The following is a 20,554-nucleotide window of genomic DNA, read 5'->3' on the forward strand; positions in this document are numbered from 1 at the left end:
TCAAGGAGTCCCGTATCAAGTCGAACTTCAAGCAAATTGAACTCTCGAAGGAGGATATCGAAGCTATCGAGAAGATCGAGGAGACCGATGGCACGAAGCGATACAACGTCCCGATGTCCTACAGCCCGCGCGACAGAAAGTCGTTGGGCTCAGAGGAATTGTTGAAGAGTTTGAGCGGTGTTCTCCTCCGAGTTTTGGACTTGCTCAAGTACAACGAACTACTTGACGCCCCACAAGCGTCACTCTTCCAAATAAGACATACTCAGGCGCGAGGCAACGAAGACAACAAACGAACGAAAACAAGCGAGCGAGTTCTTCTCCAAACTTCTTCTTTCGAATCCAAATTGCATGAAACCATAACAATTTCCCTCCCATTTCCGGTGTCGACGATGACAAAAGAAAAGGATCGCAATACAACACACGGTAGGAGAGAAGAGGAATAGGAAGAGGCAACAAGAAGAAAAGAGGGAAGGAAGGCGGGTGGCACACTAATCGAACTGGACGAGTTTAGACGGTGTGCGAGACGTTGGCAGGGTTTTGACCGAGAGCCTTGGCGCGAGCCTCGAGCTTGGCGATCGACTTCTTTCCACCTGTCAAGCGAGAGGGACGAGGGTAGGTGAAGGCGAGGAAGGAAAGGAGAAAAGAGAAAGGGAGAAGGGGAGAAAAGGAAAACGACGACAACGACAAGTCAAAAATCAGTTTTCGCGACTTCGAAAGGGAGAGCTTAGGGATATGGTACGCACGAAGTCCTCCTCCCCACCTTGTTCTGTTAGCTTCTTGCTTGTCAGTGTAGTTGACCTTGATGGCGGAAACGAGCTTGGCGAGTTCAGCTTTGTCTTCAGGCTTGACCTCTCCGAACGCGAGAACCGAGGCAGTCTTGCGTCCGACGACGGCACCGAGACGAGCCTTGCCCTTGACGATCGTGTAAGGGATACCCATCTTGCGGCAGAGAGCGGGAAGGAAAACGACGAGTTCAATAGGGTCAACATCGTCGGCGATGACGACGAGCTGACTCTCGCTTCCTCAGAATGGAGAACACTGCAAGGGTCACACTAGACACTGGCCGCAAGCCCGTAGAAGTTGACAGACTGACGATCAGCAGCCGAAAAGCGACTTGCGAGGCACTCTTTCACGGTGAACTCATTCGCAAGTCGTCTGACTCTCGCTTCACTCCGACTCGCGCCTACATCGACTGGTAAACTTCTCAAGATCCACCAGCGCCCAGTACTGCACCTCCCAGCTTTCTCCCGGCACCGCTAGTCGACTTCATCAAAAGCCGAGGGGGACATCAGTCAACTCGTCTCAACACCCCTCGCACGCGCTTTCGGTGATACGAGAAAGATGGAGCTCTTGAACGAGTCGGAGTCGAGGGCGTTCTCCTCGTTCCTGGACTCGTTCGCGTCGACTTCATCTACTTCCCCTCCCCCTCATCTCCCCCTCCCTTCTACCTCCTCTGCCGCTTTTCCTCCAGCCCCTCAGTACCATATGCCATTCCAACCACCGAACGGACTTCCACAAGGTGGCCAGTATCCGATGGGAACAGCTCGCAGGGAATCGGACAACGGAGGCGAAGGCGACGGAGGTAATGCTGCCGAGTATACTTCTCGATCGTCAGGAGGAGGATCTTGGGAACGTGAAGGAGGGCGGCTCGCGACCGGAGCGTACGATCCTCGTTTACAACAGTCCCCGACCTCTTCTTTCCCTTCGTCGACTTTGATCCCTCAGAGTGAATTCGCTCCTCCTCTACCTCCGCCGCCTGTGAACCGCAGACCTTCGAACCCGTATCAAGTTTCAGAAGTAGACGCATCCGAGGCGGCGAAACAAAGGAAACTCCAACATGCGGAAGAGCTTCAAAAGTGGATGCTACAATCTCAATCTCAACCCCGAACCAACCCCCAGACTCGATCTTCCCTCGATTCGCCTAGTCCTCCGAAACGTACGAAGAGCTCAGAGACGACGAGAGGGATGAGTGGAGAAGGGCAAGACCCCATCGCGGCAATGTTGGAAGCGGAAAGAAAAGCCGGATACGCCTTTGGACGATCGATGAACGCTGCATTCACGAGGGAAGCGTCTCAACCGAGGCGAATCAGTCTCCCTGCTTCCACCTTCAAGGTGGAGGAGCCTCAAGAACGAGAAGTGGAATCACGAGAAACCTTTGCACCTCCGCCTCCTCCCGCCGCCTTCCGCTCAAGTCGTCGTCGTCCTTCCTCTACCACAACCGCAGAAACTTTCGCGTTACCTCTTATTCCTTCCTCTCACGCTTCCGACCATCTTGACGCGAGTCCAGGACCAAAACCGACACCCGTTCAAACGAAAACGAAACGCAAGGCTCCCGCTTCATCGACTAGTCATTCCCGTTCCAACTCGGTTGCGTCGGAACAACAACAACACCACGGTGAATCGTCTCATCCCATCCGAGGTCCCTCTGAAACACCTTCTACCGTTCTCGATCCCGAATCTGCCGATGTAAATCTCTCTTCAATCTCTCCAATTCCTTTCCAAACTCCCTCGAACATCCCACCTCCTCTCGATCTATCTGCCGCTCAACAACGACCTCGTCGAAAGCGAGCGACTTCTCCACCTCCCTCCTTGTCGACATCGACGAGCAATTCGAAGGCGAATGGAACGTTATTGACGAACGAGCAGAAGAAAGCGAACCATATCGCATCGGAACAGAAACGTCGTGCGGCGATTCGACAAGCCTACGATGGTCTTTGCGACGTCGTTCCCGTTTTACGCGCTGCTGTCGACGAATTCGAGGAGAGGGTAAGGAGACTCGAGAATGAGGGAACGACCTCGAGAGGAGGAGGACGTGGAGGAGCGAAGAAGAAGAAAGGGAAAGTAGAAGGGAACAAGACTGGGGCTTTGATGGGAGGAATCAACGTAGGGGGAGAGAAGATTGATGGTCGAGCGGGTCCTAAGAGCGAGGCTGTAGTCCTTTCAAAGAGTGAGTGCCTGTCTCGATCAGCCATGAGATTCTCGTGACTGACTGCCGAGTGACTCACTTGCAGCGGTCGATCACGTACGACAACTCTTGTTGGATCGATCAATTTTATTGGAGAACTTGTCAAAGGCTTACGAGGAGGCTCAAGAGAAAGGGATTATAGTCCCGCCTGCGAACGCTCACGAATGGGATGAACCCTGGAACGGAGACAGCGAAGAGGAAGAGGAGGAGGGAGGAGTCAAAGCTGAGGAAGGAGATGGAGGTCAAGATGACGAGATGTGGGAAGATGAGTGAAAGGGGACCTCTGAGCCGAAGATAGGGCGTTGTCTTGAGGAATGATGTCGATAGGTTCTCCGATTTCGTTCTCGTTTTGCTACCGGTTTCTGAATCACTTCTCGGTTGTTTGTCGCTCTCCGCACTTTTGTACGTGACTGTCTCGTGTAGTCCTTCTCTACTGTTGCCTTTCTGTTGTTGCTTTTCGATTCTTGTCTCCCGTTGCTTTTCCTCGTCTTTCGTTTCGCATTTTTACTAGCTTTCCTCTTTGCAAGCAAGTTCCTATCTCTCAACAATGTGCCTCTCTCCGTGCAGAGTTGCTGAAAGGCGATTCAAGGTGGTTGCGGGATATCTTGCACGAAAGCTGTAGAAGGTGCGAGAGAAAGAACGAGGCATTATCGACAATTCGTATTCGTCGAATCAAACTCTGTCGAACAAGATCAATCAGCTCGATTCTCCCCAGTACAGCGAGAGAGTAGTAGTATGTACTCACCTCAAACATCTAACCAATTTCCCGCACCCAATCGCGACCCATTCGCCTCCTCCTCCCCACGTAACGGAATTGATTTCGCTTGGAGCGGTATACGCGAGACTCGGGGTCGAAATCGTTTTAGGCTGTTGAGGTACCGAACGAGAAGTTGGAGGGAGGTTTGGTTGAGCCGTTGTCAGATCCCAGAGGAGGAGAGTAGAATCGTCCGCTAGATATGGAAACTCGATTAGCGGCGAAGGCAAGGAGAGATGGAGAGAGTGACTCGAACGTACAGACTGTTGCTAGCCAACCGGGACCGGTAGTTTCGTGACTGCCTCCGGAAGAATGCATCGTTTCCCCTCCCCATGCCATCCCGTTGATCGAATTCTTGTGCCCTTTAACCTCGAACGCCGGCGTTCCAGGGGATCTCGTATCGAGGATTTGTACGTCTCCTGAGTCGGCATGTACGACGGAGAGATACGTTGGAGAGGTTGGAGAGAAGGCTAGTCTAAGGAGAGGAGAAGGGATTGCGGTCGAGGCTGAATTCGTCGAGGAAGAATGGTTGCTGTTGTGATTTGGTGAAGAGGAAGCACCTCCTGATGATCCGTTTCGTTTCGTTGCGGAAGAGGCAGGGTTCGAGGAGGAAGAGTTCGAGGTGGAAGGTGGAGGGGCGGCTTCGTAGAGAATCGTCGAATGTTCAAGAGAACGTAGATCGAACATTCGGACGGAACCGTCGGCACCAACTGAAGCAAAGACTTCTCGAGATGCGGGAGACCAGGCGACGTCGTATACTTCTCGATCGTGTGCGATTAATTGGGTGACGGGAGCTCCGGTTGAAATATCCCAAACTGTACATGTCTGCGAGGTGAACGTGCGAGCAGTCAGCGGACGTCGACAGCGAGGAATTAGCGAAGTGAACGTACTGTATCGATCGAAGAAGTAACGATATGTGTTGGTTCGAGAACCGACCAAGAGAAACTTGTCAAAGGTGCAGAGTAATCCACTTTCGACTGTCGCAGGCAAAGGTTTAGCTCGCGAGACAAGGCACGGTGATCGAGAAAAGGACTTACATTCTGTAACGTAGCTCTACTGACGAGTCTACTCCGTGGTAGACCATGGTGAGAACCGACGAAACCTCCTCTTTCGTCGTCTCCTCCTCCTCCTTCTGTCACTAAATCCCACAGTCTGAGACATTCCGAGCTCGTCGCTACTACCTCTCTATGACTGTCTCCTCCTCCCCCTCCTAGACTCGCGCTCAATCTCGCAGGAGCGAATTGAACCGCGCTCGGAGGATAAACCAAATTCGCTCTCGCAACTGGCTGAAACGCGCTTCCTGCTTGTACCCTCGCCCCTGTCGATCTCGACCTCAATGCTAACTCCGACTCATCTTCGAGATCATCTTCCAAGTCGAGGTAATTCGGGTCGAGCGAAGCGATAGTCAAATTGTTGTTCCCTTGTTGTTGCTGTTGCTGCTGATTCGAGGTAGAGGGCGAGTTTGTAGGAGGTAGAGTTGTCCGGTGTTCGTTGTAGGATCCGATTGCTAGTTTGAGGCTCGAAGGGGACGAAGTTGACAGAGGAGAGATTGATAATGCAAACGTCGAACAATCGGAATGGTAATCTAGTATAGAAGGGGCCCTGTACAATCGAATAGAGTAACAATCATCAGTCCCGGCGTAGCTCGTGTGGTACGGGCTTGAGGAGGGAAGAGGGAGACTCGGATATGAGGGGAACTGAGCGGGCGAGTTCTTCACCGTTGGGCGAGTAGACGGTATAGGACGAGTGCTTACATGTTCTGACAGCGATCTAGGCGTTTGGCCGGGCTTCAGAGGAGGCGAGTAGAGAGAGGTAGTCGAGAAGGTTGACGCAGCTCTCGAAAAGCTCATTTCTTCGCTCTTCTTCCGCTTCAACTCGACAAATCCACTTTCCAGGTCTGCAGAGTGTCATTGGCATGGCGCGTTAGGAAAGGATATCTCGCGATCGAATGAAATCGCAGTACCTCGCCTCGAATAGCTCTCCTGTTTGCGACAATTTGCACAACATTTCACATCAACAGAAAGCTATTCACGACGACCTCTCAGCGTCCCTGACCTCTTTCTCCCATCTATCTCAATCCTCAATAGTTTTCCAACCTCTCTCATGATTCATCCATTTCTCCGTGGCAGATCTCGTCCCTCTCCTCTCCCTCATGACTTCTTTCGTCCACCACAACGTGAACCGAGGCGAACTCGTACTACTCGAGTATCGAGTAAGCCATTCGACGAGATCTCGAGCGCGACGAAGCGTCGGAGGAAGATCGTAGAATCGTTTCGAGCCGAGGTAGCGACGGAAACCGAGGAATGCGTTCTCCACAACTTGGAAATACCGAGTGAGATCGACGTGTAGACGAACTGAGAGGTTGAGAGAGAGAGATAACTTTCAGCTCGAGATAGCACAAAAACGAGAAAGAAAGAAAGGCGTGGACGGGAAATGGGAGGATACTCACTGAGAACAAGTAAGTTTTCAGGGATATGTTCGACAAACCGACGAGCTTCCCTACTGCCTATCTTTTTGTTGTAAATCCAACTCAAAGTCTCTTCGAGCGCAGGCCAGAATGGATGACCTTTCTCGCGGCGCTTCGATTCTCCAGCACTGTCTTCAAGGGGGAAATCGCGTCGGATCCGTTCGAGGTCGAGACGAGCGTCCATCAATTTGAGGTTGAGTGCCGTATAAAATGGACGGTCGAAGGCTCGAGACTCTGGTCTCGAGGACCAGAGCTCGGGATCTTCAATTCGACAGTAGAACTCGATCTGTTGTCGATGATACCAGAAGGACCGAAGTGGCTCGATCAAAGAGTCGATGTCGATGTAAGGTTTGTAATCTTCGAGATGCTGGAGGGAACTTTGCACGACTGAGAGCCCTAAGAACGGAACCGTCGATGCGGGACGAGATGGACCGTTCGATCGGGAGGGAGGAGCTACGGATGGCCATCGAGTGGAAGGATGAGGGCGGCGTGGTGAAGGGCTTCTTCGTCGCGGAGGAGAGGACCTTCGTCGTCGAGGAGCGGAAACGCCCGATGAAGGATTTCGACTTCGAGAGTGATAGTCGACTCCCCCAACAATCCCCTCGCGGCGACTGTTCGGCGCCAACGACACATGATCTGTCACGTCTGCAGCCGTCGCTCCAGTTTGTTCACCAGGTCCGATTCCCGTTTCCGAGTTCGAGCGAGGTTGCCTATGACCCATCTCTTCTTCCTCCACCTGGACCGTTCCCACTGCCGGCCACGCCAGAGCTCCCCATACATCTTCCCGCAGTCGTATAATGCTCTTGCGAGGTTGTGGAGCTTGATTCGAGGTCGTCGAAGAGAAGATACTTCGAGATGGGTCTGGGAGCGAAGAGGTCGACGCGACGGGTTCTGCCTGCATGGCCATAGTGTGCGAGCTGTTCCTGTCGAGTACTGTGCCGGCGTCTCGAGGTTAAGGTGTGAAGTTGAAGAGAGAGAAAAGTTCATCGAACTTCCCCTTCTCCCCGACCTTACCAGACCGGCTCTCGATTCCTTCTCGGGCCCGAAAAGCACAGTGTCAACTGAAACAGAATACAAAGTCCGACCCGCCGAGATTGGCTGTAAAGTTACAATTCTGCACTATCCCGAATCGTACCGCGCGACTCGCTCGCTGAGGCCTGTTCCGCAAGCTGGTTATGAACGCATTATACTCGACTTCAGCAGCGTGGGGCAAGAACTCGAGCGACGCAAAGCGAAATCGACATCGGCAGTACTTGCGATTTTATGGAATTTCCGCATGCTCTTCGTTCGATAGCTCTTACAGACTGGGATTCTCGACGTTCTCCTCTTCCCACCTTTTTAAGTCTTCCGTAGTTTCCCACCCTTTCTCTCCATTCATCCATTTCTCCGTCAAAGATTGTCTCCCTTTCCTCTCCCTGATGACTTCTTGAGTCCACCACAAATCAAATCGAGCCGACCTCGTACCGTTCGGACTGAGCCATTCCATGAGATCTCGAGCGCGTTGAAGAGGTGGAGAGAGGTCGGAGAATCGATAAGAGACGAGGTAGCGACGGAAATCGAGGAATGCGTGATTGACGACGACAAAATATCGGGTGAGATCCACATGGAGACGGACTGAGAGATCGAGGGAGAAGATCGATGGAACCGGATTGACAAACGAGCGAGATTAGTTCATGCGTCGACGCGTACGATTGGAACTCCCGTGGCGAGAAGAATAGGCTCACCTAGAACGAGCAAGTTTAAAGGAACATGCTCGACAAACCAATACGACTCGGCTCGAATGACCGATCTTCCGTAGATCCATTTCAAGGTAGTATTGAGCGCAGACCAGAACGGATGACTGCTCGGCACATCATTCTTCGAATCGTAAACCCCGCGAGGGAAATCACGTCTAATCCTTTCGCAATCGAGACGAGCGTTCATCAACCTCGCGCTGAGAGTCGAGAATGTCGGGGGATTGAAACCTCCCGAATCTGGTTTCTTCGACCACAATCGGTAGTCGGCAACTCGACAGAAGAACTCCATTTGTTGACCATGGAAAGAGAAGGAACGAGTCGGTTCGATTCTGAAGTCAAAGTCGAGGTAGTCGTCGTAGTCTTTGAGAGAAGGGAGACTCGACTGCATTTGTGGGAGGATGAGGAAAGGGACTGAATCTGCAGATCGATATCGAACGGTTGACAGCTTATTGGAAGGAGCTCTGGGTCGCGGTCGATCGGAAGGAGGAGATCGAGGTCGAGCATGAGGTGAAGGTCGGGGAGAAGAGTGTCGTCGTCGTCGGGGAGCAGAAACTTTGACTGGCGATTTCGAGAGAAGTCGAGAGCCGGAAGCAAGTTTCTTGTCCTCCTCCACCTCCTCCTGTTGCGTCTTCGGCGTAGATGGCGTACAGTTCGGATCAACTGCGCTCGTCGACGCAAGCTGCTCATCCATCCGGACTGCCTCTTTCTCGACCGACTGAGCCTGCGATCCCATCTCCACTCCCTCTGGATGACTAGGAGCCGGTGGCGGCCATGCCAGGGACCCCCATACATCTTCCCGCAGACGAATGATACTCTTGCGAGGCCGTGGAGGTTCAATCGAGATCGTGGAGGGGAAGATGCTTCGAGATGGGTCTGAGAGCGAAGAGGTTGACGCGATCGGTTCTGTCTGCATCTCAGTAGTGTACGAGCTGTTTCTGTCGGTGTCTGTGCCGTCGACTTTAGGATAAGGTGAGACGGCGCGCAGAAAGAAGAGTTCATCAAACTTCCCCTTGTCCTTTACCTTTCTAGACCAGCTCTCGATTCCTCCTAGAGACCGATAGCGCAGAGACACCGGAAACGAAATACACAGCTCAGATCGTCAAGTTTGGCCGCCAACTGCTTGCGTGATTCCCGAATCACATCGACTCGCTCGCGGAGGCCATGTAGCCTATTATATCGCTTCGTCATTCCCGACTCGGGCAGCGTGGGCTATAGTGTCGCTAGAGGCGGAAAGTGGGCCTGACCGCGGGGGCTGACCTTGGTACAAAACTCGAAACGGAGGGGGAAACGATTGCCAGCGATCTGTCGATGAGCTGCATCGCCATACGTAAGAACAACAAATCGTCCTCGAAGTCGTCATCTTGCAGAACGAGGAAGTCTTGATCACAAGCTGATCATTAACAGCAGGAGACGCTTGTCCCAGCACGAAAACAGGAGAGCCTCAGTGGAAGCTCGGGTCTCAGGTTGTTCTCCGCCGGTGATTGACCTTCCGCGCCGCCTGACACCAGCCGCCAAGTCATCGTCGACTGCTTGTTGTGTGAGTGCGATGAATCATCTAGCGCAAGCAGGACCGATCTGCGCAAGTCAGACGATGCAGGAGTTCTCTCGCTTCTGTGAAGCCCCTTGAAAGCTCGCTTTGACTCGTGAGAGAATCGGCACAGGCGAATTTACACATTTGATTCTTGACGAGCCTTTCACGACCAGTTTCCGGCGCTCGTAACCTGTTCTTCCCAACTGTCCAACGCTGCGGTAGTTTCCCACCCCCCCTCTTGGTTCATCCATCGTTCCGTCAGAGACCTTCTCCCTTCCCTCTCCCTGGTAACTTCTTGCGACCACCACAAAATGAATCGAGCCGAATTTGTGCCACCTGAGGAAAGGGTAAGCCATTCGATGAGAGTTCGCGCGCGTTGGAGCATCGGATCGAGGTCGCAGAAACGTTGAACCCGGAGGTAGCAACGGAAGTCGATGAACGCGCGGTGGACAAGATAGGAGTAATGGGCGAGATCAGCGTGTAAACGAACTAAGTCCAAACGAGACAGGTGAAATCAGCTTCACATCGCGAGAGAAAAAGTCGTCGGGGCGGAGGATGCTCACCGAGAACGAGCAAGTTGGTAGGGATACGCTCGAGGAACCAACATGCTTCCTTAACGCTAATCCTTTTCCCATAAACCCAGTTCAGAGTTTTTTCGAGCGCATTCCAGAACGGATGCCCTTTCGCCGGTCCCTTGGTTTCTCTACCGCCGTCTCCGAGGGGGAACTCACGTCGGATTTGTTCGAGGTTCAAACGCGCGTCCATCAACTTGAGGTTAAGGGCTGAATAAACCGGAAGATCGAATGCGCGAGATTGTAGTTTCGAAGACCAAAGTCGATAGTCTACGAGGCGACAACAGAATTCGATTTGTCGTGACGGGTACGCGAAGGAAAGTGTTGGTGCAATCAGAGAGTCGACTTCGATGTAAGGTTTGTAATCTTCGAGAAATTGGAGACAGTTCTGCAACGACGTGAGGGACAGATAAGGAACCGATTGTGCATTTCGAAGTACATCGTTCCGTAGTTGAGCAGGAGGATCGTTGGAGCGTGGTTGAGTAGGAGGTGGAGGTCGTCGCGGTGAGGCACTTCGTTGTCGAGGAGGAGACCGATAGACATTCGACGAAAGGATTCGACGATGTCGAACTTTCGCTTTGTCCTCCTCCTGCTCGGGGTTTGGTGACGAAGCTGTATCATCCCTCGCGATTGTACTCGATCCCCTCGCGGCTGCACTCGTCAAACCAAGCTGTTCATCCACGACGAATCCCGTCTCCTCAACTGGACGAGGTTGCTCATTCCCTTTCGGTTCTTCCTCAGACTCGTTCGGGATCATAGGTGGCCATGATAGAGCTCCCCATACGTCTTCTGGTAATCGAATTATACTCTCGCGAGGTCGTGGCCCTTCATCCGAGGGCGTCGAAGAGAACAGGTTTCGAGACGGTGCTGAGAGTGCAGAGGTGGACGCGATCGGTCCTACTTGCATCTTGAGGGTTGCCGAGCTGTTCCTGTCGAGGTTCGTATGGTCAATTTGCGGACAAGGTGGGAGATGGAAGAGAAGAAACTGTTCATCAAACTTCGCTCCTTTTGATGACCTACCTCTTCTCACGGGACATCGTTCGCCACGAAAACGGATGCAGAAGGTTTTCAACCGCTTCTGTTGAAGATGCAGCCTTCGACTATCGGCTCTCGAACGCTCTGACCCCTCAACGTTGTTTGTTCTCTTCTTCCGCTTGTTCTCTCACCGCTCCGATCTCCTCTCGAAAACTCCGATCAACACACAGTCTCGCATTTGCTGGGATGCTCAGTCGCTGGACCTACGGCTGGTTCGGTAAACCTGAAGAAACTCAACAACCTCCCCGTTCGCCAAACAGCACGACTATCAGCTTCAAGACGGCTATTGACGATGGGACGGATAGCATACCAGGTGGCTGGGGTGGCTGGAGAGAATCGATAGAGGAGGCTTCTGCCCCCGGGTCGCTTGAGGCAATCCCTTCTCCACCTCTTCCCTTTCCCTCTTCTCAAGCACAGAACTCTTCCGCGCACAAATCGACACGCTTCGAAGATTCGACGGTAAAGCTTACACAGAGAACGATGTCGGTGCCGTCTCCGACAGTCTCGCCGGAAACGATGAAACGGCTCAAGTCACAACTCGCTCGCAAATCGATTTCTCGTCTCGTTCCGCCTCAATCCCGTGCTCCATTACTGCCTCCACGACAAGGAGAATCGTCTTACGAAGCTGCTGATCGGACTTCCTTCGGTCTCGACTTGGCAACCTCCGCACAGCAAGCAAGGGTGCAGAACCCTGAGCTTGAGTAGGTTCTTCCCCTCAGTTCAACCAGATCTCGTCGGACTGACACTCTCCTGATCTTACCACAGTAGCGCTCCTCGATGCTCCGTCAGTGACTTTGCGGTTCCTGAGATCAGCCGAGAACCGATTCTCCCTGTCTTTCCTTCGAATCTTCCTGCTCGAGCGGTTCCACTTCGGCCATCCTCTAGCCGGCCGCCACCGACTCCGCCCCCGAGAACCTTCCCTGATCATCCTCGATCGCTCGCAAGAAAACCGAGTTGGGCTACTGAAAGGGAGGACCTGATTCGGAGGGAGACCCGAGAACGTGAAGAGTTAGAGAACAGGTTGGGATTGTCTGAACCACATGAGCGAGTGGCTGCCACGGAAGTGGAATTGCCTGCTCAACCGGAGCGAATGATTTTGGAGGTGAGTGTTTCCTCTCGCCCGCACGCAACCAATTCCCAGATCTTGAGCGATGGTCTCGTATTTGCGTCTCATAGGGTACTCTCCTCGTTCCTCCCTCAAACTTCACCTCCCTCTCCGAGATCGGCAAACTTTCTCGTCCGTATTGGATCCCTTACCACGCTATCCTCACGACAAAATCTCTCAGTTTCGTTCTCCCCTCTATGCTGGAAACTCCCCCTTCTACAACCAGAACGATCCTCGAATTCGACCGCTGTACATCCATAGATAAACCTATCGAGCTACGAGACCGAGAAGGGTTGTTCACTTTCCAGGTCGAGATGAGCGAGGAAAGAGGGAAAAAGTATTTCGCGACGGAAGCAGCGACAGACTGGGTCACTTGGACTACAGCTATTCGGTATGGCTTTTGTACTCATGGGACAGTATAGCGCATGTCACTGAGTCGACCACTTTGTCAGGGCGTGCATCGAACTCGCGAATGGACGGGCTCCTCCGACCCTCGAGACCGTTCTCGATTCCCCCTCGAGCTCCGACAACCTCGATTACGACGAAAGACGACTTTCGACTTCAGCCCGTCGAGTCGATCGACATCTCGCCAAGCTGAAAGAAATCTCGGATCGACTCGAATACAATTTAGCGGAAGCTCAGCAGACTCGTGGTTCTCAGTTCAAGGAAATGCTCAGCTCGGAAGGGTCTGGGGTGCTAGGACAGAGTCAGGGCTGGCGATGGCGAGATGAGCGGCGAAAAGAGGAGAACGGAGTTGCCTCTCAAGTTGATACTCAAGACAAGGACGAGAGGCTTCGAGATCAGGTAAGTGCCTGCTCTTCGTCATAGTTCAACTTATGCGTCAAAGTCACCCTGACTGACTAGCTAGTATCCCTCTCCTGTAGTATGAGTCGGGTAAACCTCGCCGACGAAAGAAGACCAGATCTAAGCGACCGGTTCGTCACAATCGTTCTTTCGCTAGACTCGGCTCATTGACCTCATGTCGCCCAGTCCCTCGCCTCGCTACTGCTCAGAACCCTCAAGAGCTGCTCAACACCTTAAAAGAACACGAACTGCGTGAGGAAAACGGTCTCTACATGAGTTCACGACAACCAGAACCTCATTGTCTGCCGCGATCTGTTCACAGGGTTCGAAGAGAATCGTCGCTATGGAGAAGATCAATCGAAGGCTCTTGCCTCGTTCGTCAAGGTACATAGTCCTCCTGCTCTTCCTCTCTCTTTCTACACCTCTGCATTTTGTTACTAATTTCTCTGTCACAACCCGTTCAACAGGACCTACACTCAAGTCAGAAACTCGCCTACGACAGACTTCCAACAACTCTCGATCACGCTCTCACAACAATCAAAGAAGCAGAGCAAGTTCAAACGACGGTCGAGGAGTTCATCAAATCGAAAAAGCTTGTTCCTCGACGTCAAATGAAATCGACGGCTCAACCTCAGCCAGACAGGGACGTCCCGGATAGGGTGACAGGAGGAAACAAGGACCGGGTACGGACGAGAGATTCTGCAGGGAACATGGAACGAAACGTTTGAGCTGTGGCAAAGGAAAGGAAACGAAGAGAGCCAGCGGACGACAGTGCTGTTCCGGCTCAGCATTCCGCTAGACAGCCTCTCATGGCGTGATCGGTCCGCTGCGAGCGAGACCGCCTGCTCAAGGAAGGCGCCGGGAGGAGAGAAAGGGAAGTCCCGAGAAAACAAAACCTGAAAGTGCTGAGCCGCAAATTCATCTACGCTCACTCCGGACGCGACTGCCTCTTGTTAAACGTGCACTTCTACTCTGTTGGCTTCGACGCCTGCGAGCTCTCGAAGCTTGATTCGCCGTTGCGAAAGAGTTGTCTCGCAATCTTCTTCGCTCGTATTTCGAGGTTTTCGTTAGTGCTTTACATGACACGCTGCTATGCTTCTGGGCATGCGCTCTGAAGTGTAGACATAAGCAAGCGCGACGAAATGATTCGCCCGACGCCGTTCTCTCAACTTTTCCTGACTCTCATCACTTCGACAACAATGGGGAAACGCGGAGCCGAGAAAGAGCTCACACAGAACAACTGGCAAGAGAACGAGGACGAGTCTAACTCTGAAGTACGTCCCCTCGCTCGTGAGATCGAATCAATCTCCACTCACACATCTTTCTCGAACAGGGTGGATCAGGGGAGTTCAAAAAGGCTTCTGGAACCCAGTTGGAAGGTAGAAAGTGAGTCCATCATCACGTAGACCCTGTCAAGACCGTATACCGATGATGGAAGTCGCAACAGAATTCGAGCATTACCCAAGCGAAAGGGAGCCGCTGCACCTACACCTGAAGCACCTGCTGCTCCTGTAAGCTCTTACGAATACTACTCTCTCTCCAGAGCTGACCGAGTTCTCCCATAGAAACCCTCTGCTTTCGGAGCGACTTTTGGTACTTCCTCGAATCCCTTCGCCGCTCTCAGTACCCCTTCTACCTCCACGACATCCGCTACTCCATCCTTGACAGCAAACACTTTCGGCGCGTTCGGTACCGCTTCGACTTCCTCGGCTGAACAATCGAAACCGAACGGAACTCCCTCTTTCTCTTTCGGTTCTACCTCTCCCGCTTTCGGCGCCTCCACCACCTCCGCGACTGCGACTACCGCACCACCAGCAAGTTCAGGCTTCACTTTCGGTACCGCAAAGCCAACTCCCTCGACTTCGACATCGCAATCATCGGCAGAATTTAAATATTACACCTCTTTGCGAGGTCTCAACGTCTCTCTCTCCGACTCGCTGGCCAAGGCACTCGAGAAGGATCCTTTCGTCGATCTAGGAGCAGCGTTGGAGAAGCTCAAGACGAAATACGAGGAGCACAGGAAGAAGGTTCAGAAGGAATTCGATCAAAGTCGAGGGATCAAGGAGAAGGAGCCAGAGAAGGAAACGAGCGAAGACAAGGCGATGGAAGTAGACGTAGAGAAACCCGCCCCTCCCACGATTCCCTCAATCTTCACGACTCCTCCCGCTTCAAAAGTTGAAGAGGACAAGAAGAAGAAATCGGAAATGCCGGCTCCTCCTACCGCTCCCGCCGCGTTCTCGTTCGCTGGGACGACCTTCAAACCCACTTCGGACTCTTCGTCGTCGTTGACTTCAGCTCCTGCACCGGCGAGTGGAGGATTCGTTTTCAAAGCCGACGCACCTCCCGATCCTTACGCCGAAAAAAGTAGTTTCAAATTCCCCGTCGCTTCAACTTCTTCCACCTCGACCACTCCGGCTCCTTCTACTTCCACTTCTGCCTCGACTCCTTCCGCTTCCGCCCCTGCACCAGCGAAGAAAACTTCCCCGATCACGGCCCCTTCCGCCCCGAAACTCGCTCCTGCGAAATTGACGAATCCTCCTTCCAAACCCAGTCCTTTGCGATTCGGTCAAAGCGTTTCTCCTCCGACTTCTCCAGCAACCTCCTCGACTGCGAATGCTACTGATTTGAAGACGGGAGCAGCGAAACCCAAGAGTGGATTTTCGTTTGGAGCTACGTTTGGATCGATCGCGAAAGGAGGTGACGAGAAGAAGAAGGAGAGTGAAGAGAAGGCGGAGGAAGAGAAGAAGGAACAAACAGAAGAACCTGCGAAATTGGCGAGTAGTAGCGGATTCTCTTTCACTCCTTCTACCTCCACCTCAACGAAACCGACTACCTCCGGGTTCAGTTTCGGTTCCTCCTCCACGTCGAACCCTTCTGCCTCATCCTCGACTCCCGCCAAACCTTTCTCCTTCGGTTCAACCGCTCCTACCCCATTCTCCACCCCCGTTTCCGCCTCCACCTCTTCCTCCTCCACCACGAAAGCCGCTCCGTCCCCTCCAATCGCAACTTCGTTCGGTTCTTCCTCGCCACCTCAATTCAGTTTTGGGGCGGCGTTACAACCGAAAGATAAGGATAAGAAGAGTTTGTTTGGACCTGGAGGAAGTGCGGCGGCTAAACCGGCTGGGATTACTGGGTTTGGGTTTGGAAGTTCGATTGGTGGATCAACGACTTCGAGTTCTGGGACGACGGGGAGTGGATTCTCGTTTGGACAGAGTAAACCCGCAACGACTACGAATGAATCGACGGAGAAGAAGGAGGAGGAAAAGAAACCTGCTCCTGTTACGACTGGGTTCTCGTTTGGATCGGCTACTTCGACGACACCAGCGACAACGGGATTCTCGTTCGGATCTTCTTCTTCCACACCGGCTTCGAGTTCAACTCCATTTTCTTTCGGTGCCTCCAGTTCGAAACCTGTCGAAGCAACTCCTTCCACCTCCGACTCGACGCCAGCTTCTGCCCCCGAAGCCTCAACCTCAACATCGGAATCGACCGATTCCCCTTCAACTTCGAACCAAACGCCCGGAGGAAACCCTTTCGCCGCTCCTGGTGCCGGAGAAGAAGGAGAATCAGTGTACCATTCCGTTCGGGGTAAAGTCTACAAGTTGAAAGATGGAGCTCAGGATCTTGGCATCGCTACGATTAGTATCAAAGAGAGGGAGGAAGAGGGGAAGAAAAAGTTTAGGTTGTTGGCGAGACATGAAGTGAACGGTGCAGTACTCATGGTCAGTCTCATTTCTCTCTCTCTCTCTCTCTCTCTCTCTCTCTCTCTCTCTCTCTTTCTTACCCTGCTTGGAAGGAGTAAGACTGATCGTGTATGGGATGGATGTGAATAGAATTTCGCATTATACAAAGATTTCTCCCCAAAAGTCGAAAAGTCCTTCATCACCTTCCTCGGATTCGACGAACAAGGTAAACCGGTACAATATCGATTGAGGGTCAAGACGAAAGAAATGGTCGAAGAATTGGAAGGGAAATTGAAAGAGGTTGTCAAGGAGTTGCAATAAACCGTCAGTTTCTCTCTTCGTTATTTGTTTGCCTATTGGTTCCTTGAGGTTGTCCGCTTGCAAGGATTCTTTAGTTATCAATGTTGCAATCTCCTCGTCTCGCATTCACGCTCAGTCGATGACGCTGGAACGAGAGTTCTAGCCAAAAACGAAAAAGGCGAATTTCGTAGAAAGAAATTGCAAAAGTGGCGCTGCCAGCAAACCGCGTCTAGAGTTTACTGTAGCCCTTCAGCTAGATAGCGAAACGAAGAAAATAGTGGCGGTCAGCAAGCGAAATTGATCCGAGATCATAACGTTCGGAGCCGAAAGAGAATGACTTGCGACATCGAGTCTTCCCTCTCACTCACTCGATCTCATTGTAGTCATGGCAGGTCGACCATCATTCGCTGAGCTCGCACAAAAGTTCGCTCGTCAACGTGCCGCGCAATTCACTCAGGGAGGAGGAGGAGGACCTCGACCCGGAGGAGGAGGAGGAAACCGTCCCCCTAACCTCGGAGCCCTGTTGGGAGGTACCGGTGGATTAGTACTACTGGCTGCTGGTGGATTGGCGATCAACGCTTCCTTGTTCAACGGTAAGCAGCGCGATTCGTCTCTTGATCAATTCCCTCTCTCTCTTCTCGAGATCGGCAACTCATTGGATCGATTGTGCACAGTCGATGGTGGTCACAGAGCTGTAAAGTACACTAGGCTACATGGAGTAACGGACGAAGTATTCGCGGAAGGAACTCATTTCGCCGCAAGTCTCCCTTTCCCTATTCTCCCCCACTCCCGTACCAGGGACTGACGTCCTGAGCGTGCGTGTATGTAGATCCCTTGGTTTGAAACCCCGATCATCTACGATGTCCGTTCGAAACCTCGTTCGATCGCATCGTTGACGGGAACCAAAGATCTGCAAATGGTCAACATTACCTGTCGAGTACTATGTCGACCTCGAGTAGACGCTCTACCAAAGATCTATACCGAGTTGGGAGCGAATTACGATGAAGTCGTTTTACCTTCGATCGTGAATGAAGTTTTGAAATCCGTAGTCGCTCAATTCAACGCTTCGTGAGTTTCCTACTCCCCCGGGTTTCCCCTCTGTAGATGCTTGGACTGATACAAAGTCTCCCTCTCTCGTACGTGTGCGCTCGCAGTCAATTGGTCACCCAACGTGAAATGGTTTCGAAACTAGTCCGTGACAACCTCGAACGTCGTGGATCCCGTTTCAACCTCATCCTAGACGACGTCTCGATCACTCACATGACGTTCAGTCCCGCGTTCTCGGAAGCCGTAGAAGCGAAACAAATTGCTCAACAAACGGCTCAACGTGCCGCGTACTTGGTCGATCAAGCACTACAGGAGAAACAGAGTATTATCGTTAAAGCGCAGGGAGAGGCGAGAAGTGCGGAGTTGATTGGAGATGCGGTTAAACAGAACAAGGGGTGAGCTTCGACGTTTTTGATTCGCTAACGGAGCCGAGAATTACCTCTCGCTCGCTTCTTGCCTGAACCGACTCCAACTGACCTCACTTCTCGATTCGATGTGTAGATTCTTGCAGTTGAGGAAGATGGAAGCCGCTCGAGAAATCGCTGGAATGGTCGCAAACTCGAACAACAAGCTGATGTTGGATTCCGATGCCCTCATGTTCGATCGTACGTCATTTCTTCACCTCCTCTCCCGTGATAGTCTCAGAGGTTGACGTTACTTGACGAGATAGTCTCAAACGCAAAGGAGGAGACGAACAGGAAGTAATGAATGAAAACTGAAAGAGTGCTTTTCTTTCTTTGTAGCAATGCTTTGTTCTGTGCAGTAACGACTTCACTATTCTTCGTCTGATCCTTCCCTCAGTCGCGTAGAGACTTCTTAACCGAGAATCCGTGGGATGCGAACTAGATGAGTGAAACTTTGTCTTGAACCAGAAGAAAGAGATCGACCGTTCCGACCAGCTTCTGAAAGCCTGATTCGACTGAAGGTCTGAAGGTACTGTACGTTGGCAACCTGAACGCCTAAGATACGTAAAGAACGACCACAGAACGGTGACGGTGAAACCTTAGTGCGAATCACATCGACAACTTCTTGCAAAGGAAACTCAACGAAGAGGGGTTCGTGTGCGTTTGATGGCAGTCAAAGGTACAATCAACGAGGCATTGCCCGTTACAGCTACGATGCATACTCACACTGAGCGCTAATGCCAGAAAATGAGCAGTTTTTGCTCTTCTTTCAGCAAAACTTGAGTTGGTCTATGGTTACGTAAATTTTGACTCGCGTACATCTGAATTTTGGGGATGTAGCTCATCGGTAGAGCGCTCGCTTAGCATCTCGAATCAACACCAATTCATCTGCTTGCGAGAGGCAGAGGGTTCGACTCCCTCCCTCTCCATATCCCTTTTGCTTCGCGCTTTGATGTCTGCACTCCTTTTTGCTCCCTCCCAGTTCCGCCGTCTGCAACGAGACTATGCTTAACGCAAGCTGCAAGGAGGAGTAGTGCGCTTTCCACAGCGACCGCCCGCTTGCACAACCGGTTGGTGACCGTTTTGCGAACGAGTCACGACTCAGCGACTCGTGATCCTCTCCTTTCGCTCGACACGCCGCCAACTTACCCGACTTTCAAGCACAGAATGATACAGAGGACAGTATATTGCGTCTATGAGCCTAGAGGTAAATCCGACTAGCCGTCATCTGTAGACTTTCCGCCAAAAACCCCGAATGCTCTCCCATAAGCGAAGTATCGGCAGCGAGTAACCTCTTCAATGACGGGATCACCTCTGACCTCAACGCGATCCGCTCATGATAATTCATCGTGTACATAGCCGAATAATCCAATAACGCTCGAAAGAAATCGTTTGTTTGGGTAAACTTTTGTCTCAGTAACGAGGGGTTATTGTCGAAACGATCTGGCGCGGGCGAGCGGTGTATTCCGAGGGTTGCGAAGATCGCTGAGGCACCAAGACTGAAGTTGCCGAGGTATATCTCTGCGGGGGTCGCGGGATGGAATTTGGGGCCTTTGCGCATTTCGGAGGTGAGGTGTCCTCGTGCGATGACTGTTACCGCTGTGAGGTACGGCTCAGGCAGTAGAGTTTCTGATCCAACCGTTATTGCGTCGATTAGTTCCTACCAAGTCGAGAAGAATCAGCTTTTTGCGAACAATCGAGGAAGAAAGGAGAGTCTCCTCACGTCGAATGGAAGTTTCGTATATCCAGCATAATTCACATATTCCTCGAACGTATGCCCGACGTATCCAGGGGCCATCATCCCCAATCTCGTAACGACCAATTCCCCTTTGAGATATTGTTTGAAGAATTCACTCTCGTGCTTCGTCAACGGCGGGAAATGAAACATGGTCTTGTCCTCGATCGAGCAGATGTATTTGTGGACTGGATGCAGCTTTAGGGGCAGAGAAGCAGGGTCAGCGGAGGCAGAGACGTGGGCTCGGAGAATGAGGGGAAGGGAGATCGGGAGAGTGAGGCTTACTCGTTTCTGACAAGTTGTGGAACAGAAGACTGCATTCTTGCACCTCGAGCACCGGGTATTACTCTGTTTCCCGCAGACGTAACAGGAAGAGGCGACGTCGCTCATAAAGTTTGATCTCTGACGGGCGAATT

The 20,554-nt window shown here is 52.2% G+C and overlaps 9 protein-coding genes across 9 annotated transcripts; 4 read left to right on the forward strand and 5 right to left on the reverse strand.

The window, feature by feature from the left end:
- Positions 1-507: 507 nt before the first annotated feature.
- JCM6883_003073 (uncharacterized protein) lies at positions 508-939 on the reverse strand (the record flags this gene model as incomplete). The annotated part of the gene is made up of 2 exons (XM_076635491.1): positions 508-590; positions 744-939. The coding sequence occupies 2 exons, from the start codon at positions 937-939 to the stop codon at positions 508-510; spliced, it is 279 nt and encodes a 92-aa protein (XP_076484516.1).
- Positions 940-1,341: 402 nt separating this feature from the next.
- JCM6883_003074 (uncharacterized protein) lies at positions 1,342-3,238 on the forward strand (the record flags this gene model as incomplete). Its single annotated transcript, XM_076635492.1, has 2 exons — positions 1,342-2,947; positions 3,012-3,238. 2 exons carry the CDS (start codon positions 1,342-1,344, stop codon positions 3,236-3,238), a joined length of 1,833 nt encoding a protein of 610 aa, XP_076484517.1.
- Positions 3,239-3,637: 399 nt separating this feature from the next.
- JCM6883_003075 (uncharacterized protein) lies at positions 3,638-7,093 on the reverse strand (the record flags this gene model as incomplete). Its single annotated transcript, XM_076635493.1, has 7 exons — positions 3,638-3,644; positions 3,711-3,915; positions 3,980-4,544; positions 4,610-4,696; positions 4,757-5,321; positions 5,902-6,073; positions 6,169-7,093. 7 exons carry the CDS (start codon positions 7,091-7,093, stop codon positions 3,638-3,640), a joined length of 2,526 nt encoding a protein of 841 aa, XP_076484518.1.
- A 390-nt stretch (positions 7,094-7,483) lies between these two features.
- JCM6883_003076 (uncharacterized protein) lies at positions 7,484-8,835 on the reverse strand (the record flags this gene model as incomplete). The annotated part of the gene is made up of 2 exons (XM_076635494.1): positions 7,484-7,800; positions 7,911-8,835. The coding sequence occupies 2 exons, from the start codon at positions 8,833-8,835 to the stop codon at positions 7,484-7,486; spliced, it is 1,242 nt and encodes a 413-aa protein (XP_076484519.1).
- A 781-nt stretch (positions 8,836-9,616) lies between these two features.
- Positions 9,617-10,932, reverse strand: JCM6883_003077 (uncharacterized protein; the record flags this gene model as incomplete). Its single annotated transcript, XM_076635495.1, has 2 exons — positions 9,617-9,942; positions 10,017-10,932. 2 exons carry the CDS (start codon positions 10,930-10,932, stop codon positions 9,617-9,619), a joined length of 1,242 nt encoding a protein of 413 aa, XP_076484520.1.
- Positions 10,933-11,540: 608 nt separating this feature from the next.
- JCM6883_003078 (uncharacterized protein) lies at positions 11,541-13,697 on the forward strand (the record flags this gene model as incomplete). Its single annotated transcript, XM_076635496.1, has 8 exons — positions 11,541-11,761; positions 11,826-12,162; positions 12,237-12,556; positions 12,618-12,969; positions 13,050-13,059; positions 13,156-13,221; positions 13,292-13,353; positions 13,437-13,697. 8 exons carry the CDS (start codon positions 11,541-11,543, stop codon positions 13,695-13,697), a joined length of 1,629 nt encoding a protein of 542 aa, XP_076484521.1.
- A 471-nt stretch (positions 13,698-14,168) lies between these two features.
- JCM6883_003079 (uncharacterized protein) lies at positions 14,169-16,973 on the forward strand (the record flags this gene model as incomplete). The annotated part of the gene is made up of 5 exons (XM_076635497.1): positions 14,169-14,243; positions 14,303-14,355; positions 14,417-14,480; positions 14,535-16,691; positions 16,803-16,973. 5 exons carry the CDS (start codon positions 14,169-14,171, stop codon positions 16,971-16,973), a joined length of 2,520 nt encoding a protein of 839 aa, XP_076484522.1.
- Positions 16,974-17,337: 364 nt separating this feature from the next.
- Positions 17,338-18,704, forward strand: PHB2 (prohibitin subunit PHB2; the record flags this gene model as incomplete). The annotated part of the gene is made up of 6 exons (XM_076635498.1): positions 17,338-17,545; positions 17,627-17,709; positions 17,782-18,020; positions 18,107-18,394; positions 18,501-18,604; positions 18,670-18,704. The coding sequence occupies 6 exons, from the start codon at positions 17,338-17,340 to the stop codon at positions 18,702-18,704; spliced, it is 957 nt and encodes a 318-aa protein (XP_076484523.1).
- A 900-nt stretch (positions 18,705-19,604) lies between these two features.
- Positions 19,605-20,291, reverse strand: JCM6883_003081 (uncharacterized protein; the record flags this gene model as incomplete). The annotated part of the gene is made up of 2 exons (XM_076635499.1): positions 19,605-20,063; positions 20,127-20,291. 2 exons carry the CDS (start codon positions 20,289-20,291, stop codon positions 19,605-19,607), a joined length of 624 nt encoding a protein of 207 aa, XP_076484524.1.
- Between the last annotated feature and the right edge of the window lie 263 nt (positions 20,292-20,554).

Source organism: Sporobolomyces salmoneus (genome assembly GCF_050403485.1).
Source record: "Sporobolomyces salmoneus JCM6883 DNA, S_salmoneus_JCM6883_v1_ctg107, whole genome shotgun sequence".
NCBI classification, from domain to species: domain Eukaryota; kingdom Fungi; phylum Basidiomycota; class Microbotryomycetes; order Sporidiobolales; family Sporidiobolaceae; genus Sporobolomyces; species Sporobolomyces salmoneus.